The sequence below is a fragment of the Cyprinodon tularosa genome, unplaced genomic scaffold (genome assembly GCF_016077235.1).
Source record: "Cyprinodon tularosa strain WSP-4 unplaced genomic scaffold, ASM1607723v1 ctg476, whole genome shotgun sequence".
NCBI lineage: Eukaryota > Metazoa > Chordata > Actinopteri > Cyprinodontiformes > Cyprinodontidae > Cyprinodon > Cyprinodon tularosa.
This window is the reverse complement of record NW_024039203.1, coordinates 254,021-273,180: the sequence shown is the minus strand read 5'-3', so window position 1 is coordinate 273,180 and position 19,160 is coordinate 254,021. Positions and strand designations below refer to the sequence as shown.

Sequence of the window (19,160 nt, the reverse complement as noted above, 5' to 3'; positions counted from 1 at the left end):
ATAGAACATCTTTGCAAAAAGAACACATTATATGTGCTAAAACTTTTCAAGTTATATGAAAATGTCTTCAATTTGAAGACATTTTCATATAACTTGAATTCTCATCTGAGCTGAATAATAAGTACTCTCACCGATGAATGTATTTACATAACAGGTAAATTATTTTCAGAGCAGGATAAGGAAAGAAAAGTCTATGACAAATACTTCATAAACAACCATTCATCCATTCCTCCATTTTCTTCACCCTATTTGGGGCGGATCACGGAGGCAGCAGCAAAGATGCCCAGACTTCCTGATCCTTCATAAACAACAATACTTAACTGGTAAAACAAACAACAACCAAAACCTTCTGCCTGAAGATGCATGTATTACACATACAATCTAGAAATAAATAAAAAAAGTTAATGGATCCTTAATTTTAGTAGGTAAATAAGCTGATTTGTCAATGGAGTGAGTATTTATGTATTCTTAAAATATGATAATTAGATAATATGCACTTGAAGTAAGTCAATGCCATTGTTTGTTCTAATTTTAAATGTAAATTGTCTTATTCCATTGGCAAAGGCTCTTACTCACCTCCTCAATTCAAGAAAAAAATTGACTTATTTTGATTTCAATTTTTTCCAATGTGAAAATGTATTTCAAACATCCTAAAAACATGATAGATAAAAAGAAAAATACTATTGAAAATCTTAGAAGTATGTGACCATAACCACAAAAACAGCTCATTAACTCTCCAACCATAAAATACTCATGTTAACAGAAAAATATAGCAAACTAACATGTATTAATGTCATGTATGAAACTATATGTGTTATCGACCTATAATTAAACTAGTAATAACTGTTCATCTTACCCCTTCAGATGTTCTCCTGTCAGGTAACACTAGTGTATTTGCGTGGCTCCCTGGTGCAATAGTCGATCCAATACTCATCCTAGGTCCAACCAACATGTACCGCTTGTCTCCAGATCTGTACTGAATGCTGTGACACAGTGTCCCATCATAATTAGTCTCTTGGAGATATTTAGAAGTATAATCTGTGGATTTGGAGCACTGCATTGCAATCAGCACAATGATACTGATGATAAACAGAACAGAAACTGCACCCAAAGTTATCATCAGGTAAAATGTTGAATGATCCTCATCATCTTCCCTTGCTGCAGTTTTAACATCAGAAGCTGCAAATGCTTCTTTTGGCTCCACAAGTTTAACGAACACAGTAGCTGTTGCAGAGAGAGAAATGTTTCCATTGTCTTTGACCAGTATGACCAGTTTATGCTCAGCCTCATCTGTCTCTGTGAATGAGCGAAGTGTTCGGATCTGTCCTGTGTAGCGGTCCAAACCAAAGAGGCTGTGGTCAGTAACTTCCTGCAGTGAAAACAGCAACCAGCCGTTATATCCTATATCAGCATCATAGGCTCTGACTTTAGTCACCAAGTGTCCTGCGTTCACATTGCGAGGAATCTCCTCCACACCTTCAGCAGAACCGTTGGAGCTGATTGGATGCAGGATGACTGGAGCATTGTCATTCTGATCCAGAATGAACACTTTCACTGTGACATTGCTGCTCAATGATGGGATTCCAGAATCAGTGGCAACAACTTGGAACTGGAAGGTTTTCAGGGTTTCAAAGTCAAAACTTTTAAGCGCCATTATATCTCCATTTTCAGAGTTGATGTTGACAAATAATATCATGGAGCGTTCATTACCTGCGGTCCTCATAAGGCTATATGTAATTAATGCATTTTCTCCTTCATCACGGTCAGAAGCTTGCACTGAGCACAACAAGCTTCCTGTTGGGTTATTTTCTGGGACATAAAAAGTATAAACATTCTCTAAAAACTCAGGGCTGTTATCATTGCTGTCAGATAGTTGTAGGCTTATTTTCTTTTGAGACATCAATGGTGGTACACCTGCATCCTTAGCTATTATTGTAAGATCATAAACATTTTTTTCTTCTCTGTCCAGCTGAGACTTGGTGACTACTGCAAATATATTGTCCTGGATTGATGGAGTTAGCTTAAATACTGTTTCATCAGCAATGTAGCTCATTACTTTTCCATTAATGCCAGAATCTAAATCAGTTATGCTTATGAGTGCCACTGTTGTTCCTGGTCTGGAGTCCTCTGAAACTGTTCTTGATAAAGAGGCCACTTCAATTTCAGGAGGATTGTCATTAATGTCTGCAATTTTGATGATGACATTTTTATATGTTTTGAATGGAACATTTCCTTTATCAGAGGCTTGTATGTCAATGTCATAGCTATCCTTTTCTTCAAAGTCGACCTGTCCTTTAACTATGATCTCGCCAGTAGCAGAGTTAAGACTAAATAGCTCTTTGACTTTATCTTTGACATCACTGCCAAAGGAATAAAATACCTCTCCATTTGAGCCAGTATCCAAATCTGTTGCATTAACTTGGATGACTGTCGTACCCACTGGAGCGTTTTCTTGTAGAATTGCTGAATATGTATTATTAATGAAGACTGGCATGTTGTCATTGACATCGATTACATCAATGTGTATTTCAACTGTACCTGTCTTTGGTGGAGTCCCACCATCTATAGCCTTTAGCAGCAGTTTCTGGCTACTTTTAGTCTCCCTGTCTAACTGCCTTTGTAGCTGCAAAATTGGTGTCTTGCCATCTTTACCACGATCTTTAATTTCAAGTCGGAAATGCTCATTCTGACTAACTGTATACTGTTGAACAGAATTTGTACCACTATCTGGATCATATGCCTTTTGTAACTGATATTTTGCTCCTGGCAATGCAGATTCTGAGATCTCCAGTCGCTCGGTTTTCTCAGGAAATGCAGGAGAGTGGTCATTTAAATCAGTTATCTCTACTGTAATATAGCTTATTTCAAGCGGATTTTCCAGAACTGTTTTGAGATTGATTAAACATGCATTTTCATCTTTACATACCTCTTCTCTGTCAATTTGCTGCCTAGAGTAAAGGGCACCGTCGTTCTCATTTATATTAAAAAGAGGTTTAGACAAGCCAGACATAATACGAAATCCCCTCCTTTTCATCACAGACACGTCTATTCCTAAATCCTTTGCTACGTTTCCAACAAAGCTTCCCTCCTTGACCTCTTCTGAAATCGTATATCTCAGTTGCGCTGAGGCAGAGATGACACATGAAAGCCAAACCCAAACAGTAAGCAGTGCACGTCGTTGTCGCCATGAATCCCATCCTCTTTGTTTCATGTCGTGAAGGGTAAATAGAAATCCAAATGTACCCATGATTTTCCACGTCCCCGGGATTTTTTGTTTGTTTGTTTTTAAAGAAAAAAATATGAATGAGCGTCACAAATCCATTATTTCACGAAAAACGGTAAATTCCTCATTCAATTCTCCGGTCCTTTAAATGTTCAATTCCGAATGAAGGGGGTGTTCTTTATATCCAACGGGAGAAACTGAGACGGTATTGAGCATAATATTGTTATAATATCGCCATCTAGTGAAGAATGCGTGCATTTCCCGTAAAATAAAAAGTTTCTGGGTGTGATTTCATTTGCGACTATTGCGTTGATAAAAATAAGCAGCAAGAGAAAGACACTTTTTTTCATGGCGATAAATCTAAGCCTAACTGTAGAAACTAAATGTAGAATATTGATTACAATGTTTTAACTTATAATAACTTCAAAGAAACCAACAACAATCTTAAACATATTCAGACAGAAACTGTTATGAAGCCGGGTTGTTTAGATATTTTTCCACGCGCACGAACGCAACATAGGCGTTCCAATCCCATTGAACGTACCACACCTGCGATTGAGAGGCATGAAACTTTTTTTCTCCTGATTCTTCAGCATACAGCTCGTTATTTCCCTTTTCTCGTTTTTAGCTCCTAGCGTTCACCCTTTATTTCTTAATAACTACTTGACTTGTGCGTACATGTCAGTAGAAGCACAGTAAATCCACCACAAAACCAGATATCTGCCTCCGGGTCTTTTAACAGGGAAACACACCATAGACATTGCCGCTCTAAAACCAACTAACTCCTGGAAAATATCTTATCTTCTTTTTACATATACTTAAAGAAATATGGCTTTTAATAATAGGTAAGCACGTTCTTCATATTCTTACCTCTTCGGTTGTTCTCCTGTCAGGTAACATTAGGGTGTTTGCATGACTTCCTGGTACAATAGTTGATCCAGTGCTCATCCTGGGTCCAACTAACATGTATCGTTTTTCTCCAGATCTGTACTGGATGCTGTGACAAAGTGTTCCATCATAATTCGAGTCTTGCAGAAATTTAGAAGTGTAATCCGTGGATTTGGAACATTGCATTGCTATAAGTATAATAATACTGATTATAAATAGGATGGAAACTGCTCCCAAAGTTATCATCAGGTAAAAGGTCACATTGTTATCCTCATCTTCGTTTGCTGAACTTTTTACATCAAAAACTGCGAAAGCCTCTTTGGGTTCCACAAGTTTGATAATGACAGTAGCTGTTGCTGAGAGAGAAACGTTGCCATTGTCTTTGACCAATATAACCAGTTTATGTTCAGCTTCATCTGTCTCTGTGAATGAGCGAAGTGTTCGGATCTGTCCTGTGTAGCGGTCCAAACCAAAGAGGCTGTGGTCAGTAACTTCGTGCAGTGAAAACAGCAACCAGCCGTTATATCCTATATCAGCATCATAGGCTCTGACTTTAGTCACCAAGTGTCCTGCGTTCACATTGCGGGGAATCTCCTCCACACCTTCAGCAGAACCGTTGGAGCTGATTGGATACAGGATGACAGGAGGGTTGTCGTTCTGATCCAGAATGAACACGTTCACTGTAACATTGCTGCTCAGTGATGGAGTCCCAGAATCTGTGGCAACAACTTGGAACTGGAACGTTTTTAAAGTTTCAAAATCGAAACATTTTAGTGCTGATATTTGTCCATTTTCTGTATTAATATTCAAGAATGATGTAACATCATTTTTACCGCCTTCTCTTAATATATAATAAGAAATAGCTGCATTGTTATCTACGTCCATGTCCGTCGCACTGACAGAAAATATTGATGTTCCAGCAGCATTATTTTCTGATAGGTAAAATTGCAGCGGGCTTTTCTCAAATCGAGGACTGTTGTCATTCACATCAGAAATTTGAATACTAAGTGTTTGCGTTGTAGATAAAGGCGGATTACCGCAATCTTTTGCCTGTATTAAAATTTCATAATGTGACACCATCTCTCGATCTAAATGCTCCTTTGTAACAAGCGAATAAATGTTTTCTTTATAGGATGGCTTTAATTCAAAAGGTGCATCATTTAGTATGTGCATTATAGTTTTTCCATTAATTCCTGAGTCTTTATCTGTTACACTGATGAGAGAAATGGCTGTTCCTGGTTTTGAATCCTCTGATATAGTATTTGATAAAGATGTAATATCTATTATTGGCGAGTTATCGTTTATATCTTTAATCTTTACAACCACTCTACACCTTCCTGTTAAAGGAGGTGCTCCTTTGTCTGATGCTTCAATGTCAATTTTGTAGATGTCAGATTCTTCAAAATCCAGTCCGGATTTCAATTTAATTTGACCTGTTGAGCTGTCTAATTCGAATATACTATATATTTTAGGTTCCAATATGTTTGCAATGTTGTATTCAATTTCTCCATTTGTTCCCTCATCTGGATCTGTTGCATTAACTCTTGTAACAATAGTTCCAACTGGGACGTTTTCATACATCTCTATCTGGTAAACCTCCTTGTTAAAGGATGGACGGTTATCGTTAATGTCAAGTACAGTGACTGAAACATTAAGCGTCCCTGATCGCGGAGGTTTACCTCCATCTATTGCTGTAACAAACAATCCAAGTTTATTCGTTTTTTCCCTGTCTAGTTGCCTCTTTAGAACTAAAAATGGACGTTTGTCTTCATCATTTTGGCTTAGATCGATATCAAAATAATCATTTGAGGATAGCACGTAGGTTCGGATTGAATTCACTCCTGCATCCGGGTCACGAGCCGCTTGCAGCTGGAATCGTGCTCCCAAAGAAGTATGTTCAGCTATTTGAAAATGTTGCTCTGTTTTTGTAAAATTTGGGGAGTGATCATTTACATCTGAGATTTCAACAACAACATGGTGCATCTCCAACGGGTTTTCGACAATAATTTTAAGCTCCACCAAGCACGCGCCACTACCGTGACAAAGCTCCTCTCTGTCAATTTTTTTACGAACCTGTAAGGCCCCGTTATCCCTGTTAACAAAGAAAAACGTATCCTCAGATCCAGAAGCAATTCGCAGCCTTCGGTCAGTTAAATGTGATTTTTCCAGACCAAGATCCTTGGCAATATTTCCAACCACAGTTGCTTCTTTTACCTCCTCTGGAACAGAATACCGTAGTTCCGCCGCAACCTGATTTGTGAACATCAGCAGATGTAAAATAAAAAAACGCCAACTGTAGGCACTCGATTTTGTCCAAGTTTCCATCTTCATTCGATCCAGCAAGCCTTCACTTGTACTATTCTAAATACTTAATTCATCATGAATGAATCCCGAATGGACTCCCAAATCTCCCGTTCATTCCTTAAATGTGCCTTACGCGTTGGAAGAGCAAACAAAGGGCTTGCTCTGAAGGGGGACTGTCTCTTTAAGTGTAGATATGTTACGACACCGTGTGGACAACATATATTTATCCTACTGTTTTTATTATATAAAAATAAAAGCATATATATATATATATATATATATATATATATATATATATATATATATATATATATATATATATATATACTATATATATATATATTATATATATATATATATATATATATATATATCAACAACATATGTTTAGTATCGGTCATATGTACTGAAGATTCTGTTATGATGTTTTTATTCTGTCCCATTAATAACTCATAATTTTGATGCAAACTGTACTTCTTTAAATTACTCATTTCAGATAAATTATTGGAAGTTAACTTTTTGTAAGTCCATCAACTTCATTGCTTTCTTTTCATTAAAAAATATTACATATGAAAACATACTTAACTACATAATCATTCCTCAACACCGAAAATGGGGTCCATAAATAGTCAGTTAATTAAACTCTATATCATTTGTATTTAGTCGCATAATTTAATTTAGAACCATGGACAGCTCTCTAGTGTCTGCTCATTGCACCAAAGGATGTTCAGTTTGGATCTAATTAATGCTCAAGTCAAACTAAATCAAAATATTTTTTTTTGTGTAAGAACTGTAAAACATCCAGCTAAAATATACATTGTCTGATAGTTCCCTAACAAAAGGTGAATGAATGTCCAGATTAGAGTTTAAATGATACTGCAATTTTAAATTTTAAATGATACTGCAATTTTATTTTGCATAAACAATTCCTTTAATCACACTGTTTGGGGGATTAAAGGAATTGTTTATGCAAAATAAAAAAGTAGAGTGGCCTGAAAATACTTAGAACACAACAAAAATAACAGTATGATGATTAGGATTCGAGCCAGACTTTTCATAGAAAGTGGCAGCTTCTCTATGTATTTAATTCTTTACGAAAGCCTTCAGAAACATACTCAAATGTTTTTTCAGTCCTTAATTGTACACATCTTATTCTTTGAGCTACCAGACTCAAAATAAGACATTTTAAATATAAAAGAAAACAAAAAAAAAACAAGTTTTAAAACAAAAAATCCATGTCTGAGACGGTGTGCTTTATTTATAATAGCAGTTAATATATATGCCGAGAATAAGTGGAAGGACACGTGTGAGGAAGCAGTGAAAATAACAATAAACTGATTTTCAAAAGCCTGACTTACCTCTTCAGCAGTTCTTCTCCTATCAGGAAGCACAAGTGTATTTGCATGGCTTCCAGATACTATAGTAGATCCAACACTCATCCTGGGTCCAACTAACATGTAACGTTTGTCTCCAGATCTGTACTGGATGCTGTGACATAGTGTTCCATCATAATTAGTCTCCTGGAGATATTTCGAAGTATAGTCTGTGGATTTGGAGCACTGCATAGCTATCAGTACAACTATACTGATGATAAACAGAACAGAAACTGCACCTAAAGTTATCATCAGGTAAAAGGTCACATTGTTATTTTCTTCATCTGTTGCTGTACTTTTAACATCAGAAGCTGCAAATGCCTCTTTGGGTTCCACAAGTTTGATAATTACAGTAGCTGTTGCTGAGAGAGAAACGTTGCCATTGTCTTTGACTAATATGACCAGTTTATGTTCAGCTTCATCTGTCTCTGTGAATGAGCGAAGTGTTCGGATCTGTCCTGTGTAGCGGTCCAAACCAAAGAGGCTGTGGTCAGTAACTTCCTGCAGTGAAAACAGCAACCAGCCGTTATATCCTATATCAGCATCATAGGCTCTGACTTTAGTCACCAAGTGTCCTGCGTTCACATTGCGGGGAATCTCCTCCACACCTTCAGCAGAACCGTTGGAGCTGATTGGATACAGGATGACAGGAGGGTTGTCGTTCTGATCCAGAATGAACACGTTCACTGTAACATTGCTGCTCAATGATGGAGTCCCAGAATCAGTGGCAACAACTTGGAACTGGAAAGTTTTTAAAGTTTCAAAATCAAAACTCTTTAGTGCTGATATTTGTCCATTTTCTGTATTGATATTTAAGAACGACGTTGCATCATTTTTACCACCGTCTCTTAATATATAATAAGAAATAGCTGCATTGTTATCTATGTCCATATCCGTCGCACTGACAGAAAATATTGATGTTCCAGCAGCATTATTTTCTGATAGGTAAAATTGCAGCGGGCTTTTCTCAAATCGAGGACTGTTGTCATTCACATCAGAAATTTGAATACTAAGTGTTTGCGTTGTAGATAAAGGTGGATTACCGTAATCTTTTGCTTGTATAAGTATATCATAATGAGACACTGCCTCTCGATCTAAATGCTCCTTTGTAACAAGCGAATATATGTTTTCTTTATAGGATGGCTTTAATTCAAAAGGTGCATCATTTAGTATGTGCATTATAGTTTTTCCATTAATTCCTGAGTCTTTATCTGTTACACTGATGAGAGAAATTGCTGTTCCTGGTTTTGAATCCTCTGATATAGTATTTGATAAAGATGTAATATCAATCTTTGGCGAGTTATCGTTTACATCCATTATCTTTACATCAACTCTACACCTTCCTGTTAAAGGAGGTGCTCCTTTGTCTGATGCTTCAATGTCAATTTTGTAGATTTCAGATTCTTCAAAATCCAGTCCGGATTTCAATTTAATTTGACCTGTTGAGCTGTCTAATTCGAATATACTATATATTTTAGGTTCCAATGTGTTGACAATGTTGTATTCAATTTCTCCATTTGTTCCCTCATCTGGATCTGTTGCATTAACTCTTGTAACAATAGTTCCAACTGGAACGTTTTCATACATCTCTATCTGGTAAACCTCATTGTTAAAGGATGGACGGTTATCGTTAATATCAAGTACAGTGACTGAAACATTAAGTGTCCCTGATCGCGGAGGTTTACCTCCATCTATTGCTGTAACAAACAAGCCTAGTTTATTCGTTTTTTCCCTGTCTAATTGCTTCTTTAGGACTAGAAATGGAATTTTGTCTTCATCACGTTGCCTTATATCGATATCAAAATAATCATTTGAGGATAGCACGTAGGTTCGGATTGAATTCACTCCTGCATCCGGGTCACGAGCCGCTTGCAGCTGGAATCGTGCTCCTAAAGAAGTATGTTCAGCTATTTGAAAATGTTGCTCTGTTTTTGTAAAATTTGGGGAGTGATCATTTACATCTGAGATTTCAACAACAACATGGTGCATCTCCAACGGGTTTTCGACAATAATTTTAAGCTCCACCAAGCACGCGCCACTACCGTGACAAAGCTCCTCTCTGTCAATTTTTTTACGAACCTGTAAGGCCCCGTTATCCCTGTTAACAAAGAAAAACGTATCCTCAGATCCGGAAGCAATTCGCAGCCTTCGGTCAGTTAAATGTGATTTTTCCAGACCAAGATCCTTGGCAATATTTCCAACCAGAGTTGCTTCTTTTACCTCCTCTGGAACAGAATACCGTAGTTCCGCCGCAGCCTGATTTGTGAACATCAGCAGATGTAAAAGAAAAACACGCCAACTGTAGGCACTCGATCTTGTCCAGTTTTTCATCATCTTTCGATCCAGCAAGCCTTCACCTTCACTATTACAGATACTTGATCTATCTTGAATAAATCCTGAATGGATTCCCAAATCTCCCGTTCATTCTTTAAAGGCGCCTTACGCGATAAAAGAGCAAACAAAGGGCTTGCTCTGAAGGGGGACTGTCTCTTTAAGTATTGATAGGTTACGACACCGTGTGGACAAAATGCATTTCTCCTATTGTATATATATTCTATATTCTGTCCTTTTAGTAAATCACAATGTTAATGCACACCATAGTTATATAAATTACTCAGGAAACATAAATTATTGCGAGTGAACTTTTGTAAAGCCATGAACTTCACTCCATCCTTTTGGATAAAAAAAACATACAAAGGCATACTTAATTAAATAATCATTCACTGAACAGCTAAAATGAGCATCATAAAATAGTCTGCTGCTTCAAATCTATATGCTCTGTATGTAGTCGCAATTTGAATTTAGAACCATGGACAGCTCTCCACTGTCTGCTCATATCATAAAAGTATGTTCTGGATGGATATAATGCTTGCTCAAATCAAATTAAATCAAATTAATAGTTTTTGTGTAAGAGCTGTAAGACATCCAGCTAAAATATAATTTTTATTTTATAGTTCTCAAATAAAAGATGAATTAATGCCCAGATTTGAGTTAAAATGACACTGAAATCGAAGTTATGACACTATTTGGGGGAATAAAGGAATTTGTTTTATCAAAATGAGAAATAGAGTGTCCTGAAAGTACTTTAAACACAACAAAAACAACAGAATTATGATTAGGATTCGAAGTAAACTTTTCTTAGTAAATGGCAGTGTCTATATATATTTCAGTCTTTAAGAAAGCCTTAAGAAACATACTCAAATGTTGTGTCATCATCCATGGTACAAATCTTATTCTTGAGCTACAATATCCAAAATAAGACATGTGCAATAAAAAAAAATAAAAATAAAATAAAATAAAAAAAACCACAATCCTTGTCTGAGGCGTGTGCTGTATTTATAGTAACCGTTAATATATATGCTGGGACTCAGTGGTAGGACACGTGAGAGTGGAAGTAGTGAAAATTGTAATAAACTAGTTTTCAAAAGCCTGACTTACCTCTTCAGTAGTTCTTCTCCTATCAGGAAGCACAAGTGTATTTGCATGGCTTCCAGATACTATAGTAGATCCAACGCTCATTCTGGGTCCAACTAACATGTAACGTTTGTCTCCAGATCTGTACTGGATGCTGTGACATAGTGTTCCATCATAATTAGTCTCCTGGAGATATTTCGAAGTATAGTCTGTGGATTTGGAGCACTGCATTGCAATCAGTACAACTATACTAAAGATAAACAGAACAGAAACTGCTCCCAAAGTTATCATCAGGTAAAAGCTCACATTGTTATCCTCATCTTCATTTGCTGAACTTTTTACGTCGAAAACTGCGAAAGCTTCTTTGGGTTCCACAAGTTTGATAATGACAGTAGCTGTTGCTGAGAGAGAAACGTTGCCATTGTCTTTCACTAATATGACCAGTTTATGTTCAGCCTCATCTGTCTCTGTGAATGAGCGAAGTGTTCGGATCTGTCCTGTGTAGCGGTCCAAACCAAAGAGACTGTGGTCAGTAACTTCCTGCAGTGAAAACAGCAACCAGCCGTTATATCCTATATCAGCATCATAGGCTCTGACTTTAGTCACCAAGTGTCCTGCGTTCACATTGCGGGGAATCTCCTCCACACCTTCAGCAGAACCGTTGGAGCTGATTGGATACAGGATGACAGGAGGGTTGTCGTTCTGATCCAGAATGAACACGTTCACTGTAACGTTGCTGCTCAATGATGGAGTCCCAGAATCAGTGGCAACAACTTGGAACTGGAAAGTTTTTAAAGCTTCAAAATCAAAACTCTTCAGTGCTGATATTTGTCCATTTTCTGTATTGATATTTAAGAACGACGTTGCATCATTTTTACCACCGTCTCTTAATATATAATAAGAAATAGCTGCATTGTTATCTATGTCCATATCCGTCGCACTGACAGAAAATATTGATGTTCCAGCAGCATTATTTTCTGATAGGTAAAATTGCAGCGGGCTTTTCTCAAATCGAGGACTGTTGTCATTCACATCAGAAATTTGAATACTAAGTGTTTGCGTTGTAGATAAAGGTGGATTACCGCAATCTTTTGCCTGTATTAATATTTCATAATGAGACACCGTCTCTCGATCTAAACGCTCCTTTGTAACAAGTGAATATATGTTTTCTTTATAGGATGGCTTTAATTCAAAAGGTGCATCATTTAGTATGTGCATTATAGTTTTTCCATTAATTCCTGAGTCTTTATCTGTTACACTGATGAGAGAAATTGCTGTTCCTGGTTTTGAATCCTCTGATATAGTATTTGATAAAGAAGTAATATCTATTTTTGGTGAATTATCGTTTATATCCTTTATCTTTACAACCACTCTACACCTTCCTGTTAAAGGAGGTGCTCCTTTGTCTGATGCTTCAATGTCAATTTTATATATTTCAGATTCTTCAAAATCCAGTCCTAATTTTAATATTATTTCACCTGAAAATTGGTTCAGTTCAAATATTTCATATATTTTCGGCTCTAGTGCCCTAGCAATGTTGTATTCAATCTGTCCATTTGTTCCTTCATCTGGATCTGTTGCATTAACTCTTGTAACAATAGTTCCAACTTGGACGTTTTCATACATCTCTATCTGGTAAACCTCCTTGTTAAAGGACGGACGGTTATCGTTACTATCAAGTACAGTGACTGAAACATTAAGTGCCCCTGATCGCGGAGGTTTACCTCCATCTATTCCAGTAACAATCAATTCAAGTGTATTCTTTTTTTCCCTGTCTAGTGGCTTCCTTAGAACTAAAAATGGGACCTTTTCTTCATCATTTTGGCTCAGATCGATATCAAAATAATCATTTGATGATAGCAGGTATGTGCTGATGGAATTCACTCCTGCATCGGGGTCACGGGCCGCTTGCAGCCGAAATCGTGTCCCGATAGCGGTATGCTCAGCTATATGAAAATGTTGCTCTTTCTCTAGGAAACTGGGGGAGTGGTCATTTACATCTGTAATTTCAACAACAACATGATGCATTTCTAAGGGGTTTTCGGCAATAATCTTCAGCTCCATCAGGCATGCGCCACCACCGTGACAAAGCTCCTCTCTGTCAACCTTCCTACGAACCTGTAAAATCCCATTATCCTTGTTAAGACTGAAAAGGGAATCCTCAGAACCCGAAGCAATATGCAGTTGTCTATCGGTTAGATATGCCTTTTCCAGACCAAGATCCTTAGCAATATTTCCAACGACGGTTTTTTCTTTCACCTCCTCCGGAACAGAGTACCTTAGTTCAGCCACTGTCGGCTTTCTCATTGTCATTAAAAAGATGAAAATAAAAGCCCCGCGTATGTAGGTACCTGAACAGCTCCAGTCTGCCATCGTTTGTCAGCCTCGTATTCCAAATTATTCAATTACATCCCCCAAAAATATCAGTTAGTGAAATTAGTATCTCAATTTCCCATTCGTCCATCAGATGCCTTTCCGTTGTGCGGGAGCAAACAAAGGTTGGCTTCCTCTTTGTCCGATCACTCTGTTTCCTAATAACTCCGTATTGGGAAACGGAGTTATACTGCAATGATGCCACAACGACACCAAGTGGACATTACATAATAGTGCATTATATTCAGGACTCTATAATGATATAGCAGCATGGGAGGGGTTGGCTACGAATGCAGTTGGCCGCATAGTCACAGGTGTCCTTTTACGAGTACTTCTAGAATTGAAAGAAGGAGCAAACCAAATACATATTTCATACAATTAAAATGGTGCAAAAGTTCATTACAGTCTGTATATTTAAAATGTAAAACATATCTGTGAAGATACTCAGTCATCCAGGTCATGGTCAAGCTTCAAAAAGTTCAGTCTAGGCAACCGGACCTGAAATCTATAAAATGTAAACCCTAATTTAAAAACGGTAAAAGAACTTCCACTATAGATCGCGCTGACAATGCCAAATTGAGCTTCCAGTGAATTTTCTGGCAAAATTACAGCCATGAAATGCAAACATTCTTTCATTAAGTCGATTGAATTTAAATTAAATTATTCATTACGGACAGCTAATTTCCCTCCTTAAACAACCACATTTACACCAAAACACTGTGTAATAATTTTAAAATGTGATATTTAAAAATCTAAGAAAAACTGAAATATTTCTGGGGACTGCTTGGAAATGCACATGAAAACAATGATCGTCCCGTTACAAGTTGTGAAATTATTTTGTGATAACTCTTTACAGTAGTTTATAGAAATTAATTGTATTTAATAGATTCAACAAAGTAAGGAAGGATCTAGAACTTACCAAACATATGAAAAGAAAATGCAATTTAGGCATAATTTATAAGGCGAAGCTCTACAACACAATGTTGTGTAAATATTCTTGGCCCAAAATTCGTCATGGGTACTGTTACACATAATCCTTTCTAAGTCAGTCTCTTGTCAATATATAGAAGAAAATGAATTTGTCATTTGGAGCACTGCATTACAATCCTTATAATGGCTATAAACACACAACATTCAAAGTGACATCATTAACCCGATCCTTTACATAATTTTAAAAAACAGACGCTGCAAAAGACTATTTGAGCTACACACGTTTGACTGTAGTTTTTTTCAAGCGGGAAATGTTACTATTGCTTTTGATAAGTATGCCCAAATTATATTAAGATACATGTCTCTGTCTGAATGAACCCTAGTGTGCCTCAATCTGTTCCAAGTGAAAAAGCTTACTTCAGCACCAAGGACAGTGACTGGCCTATTTCAACAATCTTCTGAGAGCTGCAAAACCATTTCTGCTCAATTAAAATGATTACAACCTACATAGTTACCTAAAACATTTTGCTAAGAATTTGGCAGGTTGCCAGAAAACATGATAATAATTGAAAACTATTTGTGGAATTATAATAAAAACATTTTAAGTGTTTAGCAGATTTGACCAACCGATATTAATGAAAATAAAAAATATAAGGTGCTATAACAGTGTGTTGAAAAACCAACCACTATGAAATGACAATGAAAAAATAATTGATAAATACTTCAATGGGAAATAAGCTTTGTTAAAAAGTGACTATGCGTCCTTTCAGCTGGTTTCTGATGCATGGGTCACGACAGCAATTCATTGTGGCTTGCCCACAGACTTGGTAAAGTTGTTTATGCCTGAGGTAACCCGGATTTTACCTGGGCGTTGTGCTGAACTATGTTTAAGATTATTTATTTTCACAAATCTTCTGCTCAGTTTGAAACTTAAGCAATATTTCCAAAATATAAGTGACACTTAGATGTAAGAGACGCAGAACAGTGTCTAGATATTTAAGTTAAAAAAACACATTTACTGTAGTAGGTCTGACTGCGTCCAAATTCAAATAAAAAGTACCGATCCGAAAATGGTATATAGGACAGGTAAATAAGGGGTAGCTGTAAAGACTGAAAAAGTATATGAGTGCTGGCTTACCGCTTCAGATGTTCTCCTGTCAGGTAGCACTAGTGTATTTGCATGACTTCCAGGTACAATAGTTGATCCAATGCTCATTCTGGGTCCAACTAACATGTACCGTTTGTCTCCAGATCTGTACTGGATGCTGTGACACAGTGTCCCATCATAATTCGTCTCTTGGAGATATTTGGAAGCATAGTCTCTAGATTTTGAGCACTGCATTGCAATCAAAACGATCATACTGATGATAAAAAGAAATGAAACTACCCCCAAAGTTATCATCAGGTAAAATGTAACATTATCATCCTCAACATCCTTTGTAGCACTTTTAGCATCAGAAGCGGCAAAAGCCTCTTTGGGTTCCACAAGTTTGAGAATCACAGTAGCTGTTGCTGAGAGAGAAACATTGCCATTGTCTTTCACCAGAATTATCAATTTATGTTCAGCCTCATCTGTCTCTGTGAATGAGCGAAGTGTTCGGATCTGTCCTGTGTAGCGATCCAAACCAAAGAGGCTGTGGTCAGTAACTTCCTGGAGTGAAAACAGCAACCAGCCGTTATATCCTATATCAGCATCATAGGCTCTAACTTTTGTCACCAAGTGTCCTGCATTCACATTGCGGGGAATCTCCTCCACACCTTCAGTAGAACCGTTGGAGCTGACTGGATAAAGGATGACAGGAGGGTTGTCATTTTGATCTAGAATAAACACGTTGATTGTGACATTACTGCTCAGTGATGGAGTCCCTGAATCTGTAGCAACGACTTGGAATTTAAATGTTTTTAGAGTTTCAAAATCGAAAGATTTAAGTGCCAATATTTCACCATTATCAGTGTTTATGCTAAGGAATGACATGATACCATTTTGATTACCATCCCTTGCAATATGATAAGAAATAGCAGCATTTTCCTTTAGGTCATCATCAGCAGCTGTAACGCTGAATATTGACTTTCCAAGTACGTTGTTTTCTAAAAGGTAAATATTTATTGGGTTTTGGGAGAATTTAGGTTTGTTGTCATTTACATCTGTTACTTCAATGTTAAGTGTTTTTATTGTTGATAATAAAGAATCACCACAGTCAGTTGCTTTAATCACAATTTCATAATGGGAAATTATTTCTCGATCCAAATACCCACTTGTTACAACGGAATATGTTTTCGCCTTGTAAGAAGGCTTTAGCTCAAAGGGAACATCTGAAATAATACTTGAAATTATTTTCCCATTAAGGCCTGAATCTTTGTCTTTCACACTAATAAGAGAAATCACTGTCCCAGGCTTTGATTCTTCAGACACAGTGTTTGAAAGTGAGGTAACATCAATTTCAGGTGGATTATCATTAACATCTTTTACTTTTACAATGACTCTACACTCACCTGTTAAGGGGGGCATTCCTTTATCTGAAGCTTCAATATCCAGTTTGTAAACTTGGTTTTCCTCATAATCAACAGGACCTTTAACTCGGATCTCTCCAGTTAGTTTGTCTAGTTCAAAAATATCATAGACTATTTTCTTTAGTGTTTTTCCAAGATTGTATTCAATTTGACCATTTGTTCCTTCATCTGGATCAGTTGCATTTATTCTAAAAACTGACATGCCAATTGGTATATTTTCTTGAACTTCAATTTCATAGGTTTCCATACTAAATTTTGGACGATTGTCGTTACTATCTAAGACAATGATAGAAACATTTAAAGTCCCTGATTTAGGGGGTTTTCCTCCATCAACAGCTTTTAAATGCAGTAAATGATTACTTTTTTGTTCTCTGTCTAGAGACTTTTTTAGCACCAGAAAAGGTATTTTGTCATCATCACTTTGTTGGATGTCTATTTCAAAATGCTCATTTGAGGTCAATGTGTACGTCTGTATTGAATTTAATCCAGCATCGGGATCACGGGCAGCGTGCAGCTGAAATCGTTTTCCTGGTAGTGTTTGTTCGCCTATCTTAAGCCTCTGTTCCTTTTCAGGAAAGACCGGGGAATGATCGTTAACATCTTTAATTTCAACTACCACGTAATGTATTTCCAAGGGGTTTTCTACAATAATCTTTAACTCCATTAGACATGCGCTGCTTCCTCGACAAAGCTCCTCGCGGTCCATTTTCCGAGCAACATAAAGGTCCCCGTTGTCCTGGTTGACATCAAAAAATGCGTTCTCATTTTCATTCACCACACGGAACCGACGATCCGTCAGAAAACTGATGTCCAGGCCGAGATCCCTGGCAAGATTGCCAACAACAGTACCATCCTTCACCTCTTCTGAAACAGCGTACCTTGTTTCTGCCAATGTCTGGTGTCTAACAAGAAGCAGGGAGCCCAAATATAAAGCAAACCAGATGTAACTCCTCATTTGACTCTGCGTTCCGGTTCCCATTTTCCAATAGCAAAAATGTTCCGAATAACCGCATCAATTTATGCTTTTTTTATATCAAACCTGGTTGGATCGAGTGGCAAGCCCAAATCTAACACAATCTCTGTTCCTTTCGGTTGAAACAAAGACCTCTGAAGCGAGGGAGAGACTCTGCTTTATTTAGTCTGTATAATACTGACATCTAGAGGGTAATAAGAAGTGGCAAAACAGTTGGCTAGATACAATTTTTTAATAAGAATGGGAGACTGCAAACTGATGACGTGAAGCTCTAAATATCCGTAAGGAAAATAGAAAACTATACTAACCCGTAAAAGAATGTTAAATTGTCTTCAGAAAACAACGTTCAATTTACATGTTTTCTATTAGTTCGAACAGATATATTTTTCTATTGTGATGAAATCCAATTCGTATTTTTTTACACTGTTTTTCAATTGTATTTGGTGTTCGGAAAATTGAACGGATTTATTTTAACATTTTTTGATGGTTTTGTTATCTTCTATTCATTAACAAATCTATGTTAGAAAACACAGGAGTTTAATAGACAGCACAATTGAAATTCCGCGACTGTTCTGACAAAATAATTGTGAACGACATATATATATATATATATATATATATATATATATATATATATATATATATATATATATATATATATATATATATATATATATATATATATATATATATTAAAATTTTTCAATCTGTAAAATGATGGATTGGATTTATCCAGTTTAGTTTATTGTGCGCTGCATGAAGGGTTTTCACAACGTTCAATTTCACTTTTTCTATCTTCATTGGGATCCGTCGTATTTAGTTAATATAATCGAGTTCCAAAAGGATTTTTTTTTTCGTCTTTGATTTTATATATCTCTTGACCAACTTTTGGACTGTTACATCGAGAACAACAATAGAAACATTTAACTCCCTTGATCGTTTGGTCTTGACATCGAATTGAGAACAGAATTGGACCCTGTATCGGGATTACGAGCAGAATGCAGCTGAAATCTACATCCTAGTAATGTTTGCTCAAATATTCAAAATCCTTGGTATTTTTCAGGCAAGCTAGGCGAGTGGTCATCAGTGATTTCTACAATCACATAATGGCTTTCTAAAGTTTTTTTTTGTTTTTTTAACCAAGTGTTTCAGGTCAAATAGGCATACATTA

General features: G+C 36.7%; 1 protein-coding gene across 11 annotated transcripts in view; it reads right to left on the bottom strand.

Annotated features, from left to right (window-relative positions):
- The window catches only part of LOC119794321 (protocadherin alpha-C2-like), a 210,777-nt gene that overhangs the window by 167,473 nt on the left and 24,144 nt on the right, over positions 1-19,160 (bottom strand). Inside the window, exon 1 of one of the 11 annotated variants that reach the window (XM_038301833.1) lies at positions 15,644-18,101. The exons of 5 other annotated variants lie outside the window; for them this stretch is intronic. In XM_038301833.1, the coding sequence (XP_038157761.1) occupies positions 15,644-17,995 (2,352 nt within the window). In that variant the 5' untranslated portion in view covers positions 17,996-18,101. Of the gene's footprint in view, positions 1-856; positions 3,345-4,093; positions 6,560-7,773; positions 10,272-11,226; positions 13,715-15,643; positions 18,102-19,160 lie in introns of those variants that run through there. 5 more of the 11 variants (XM_038301834.1, XM_038301843.1, XM_038301835.1 and 2 more) reach the window with 5 other exon arrangements.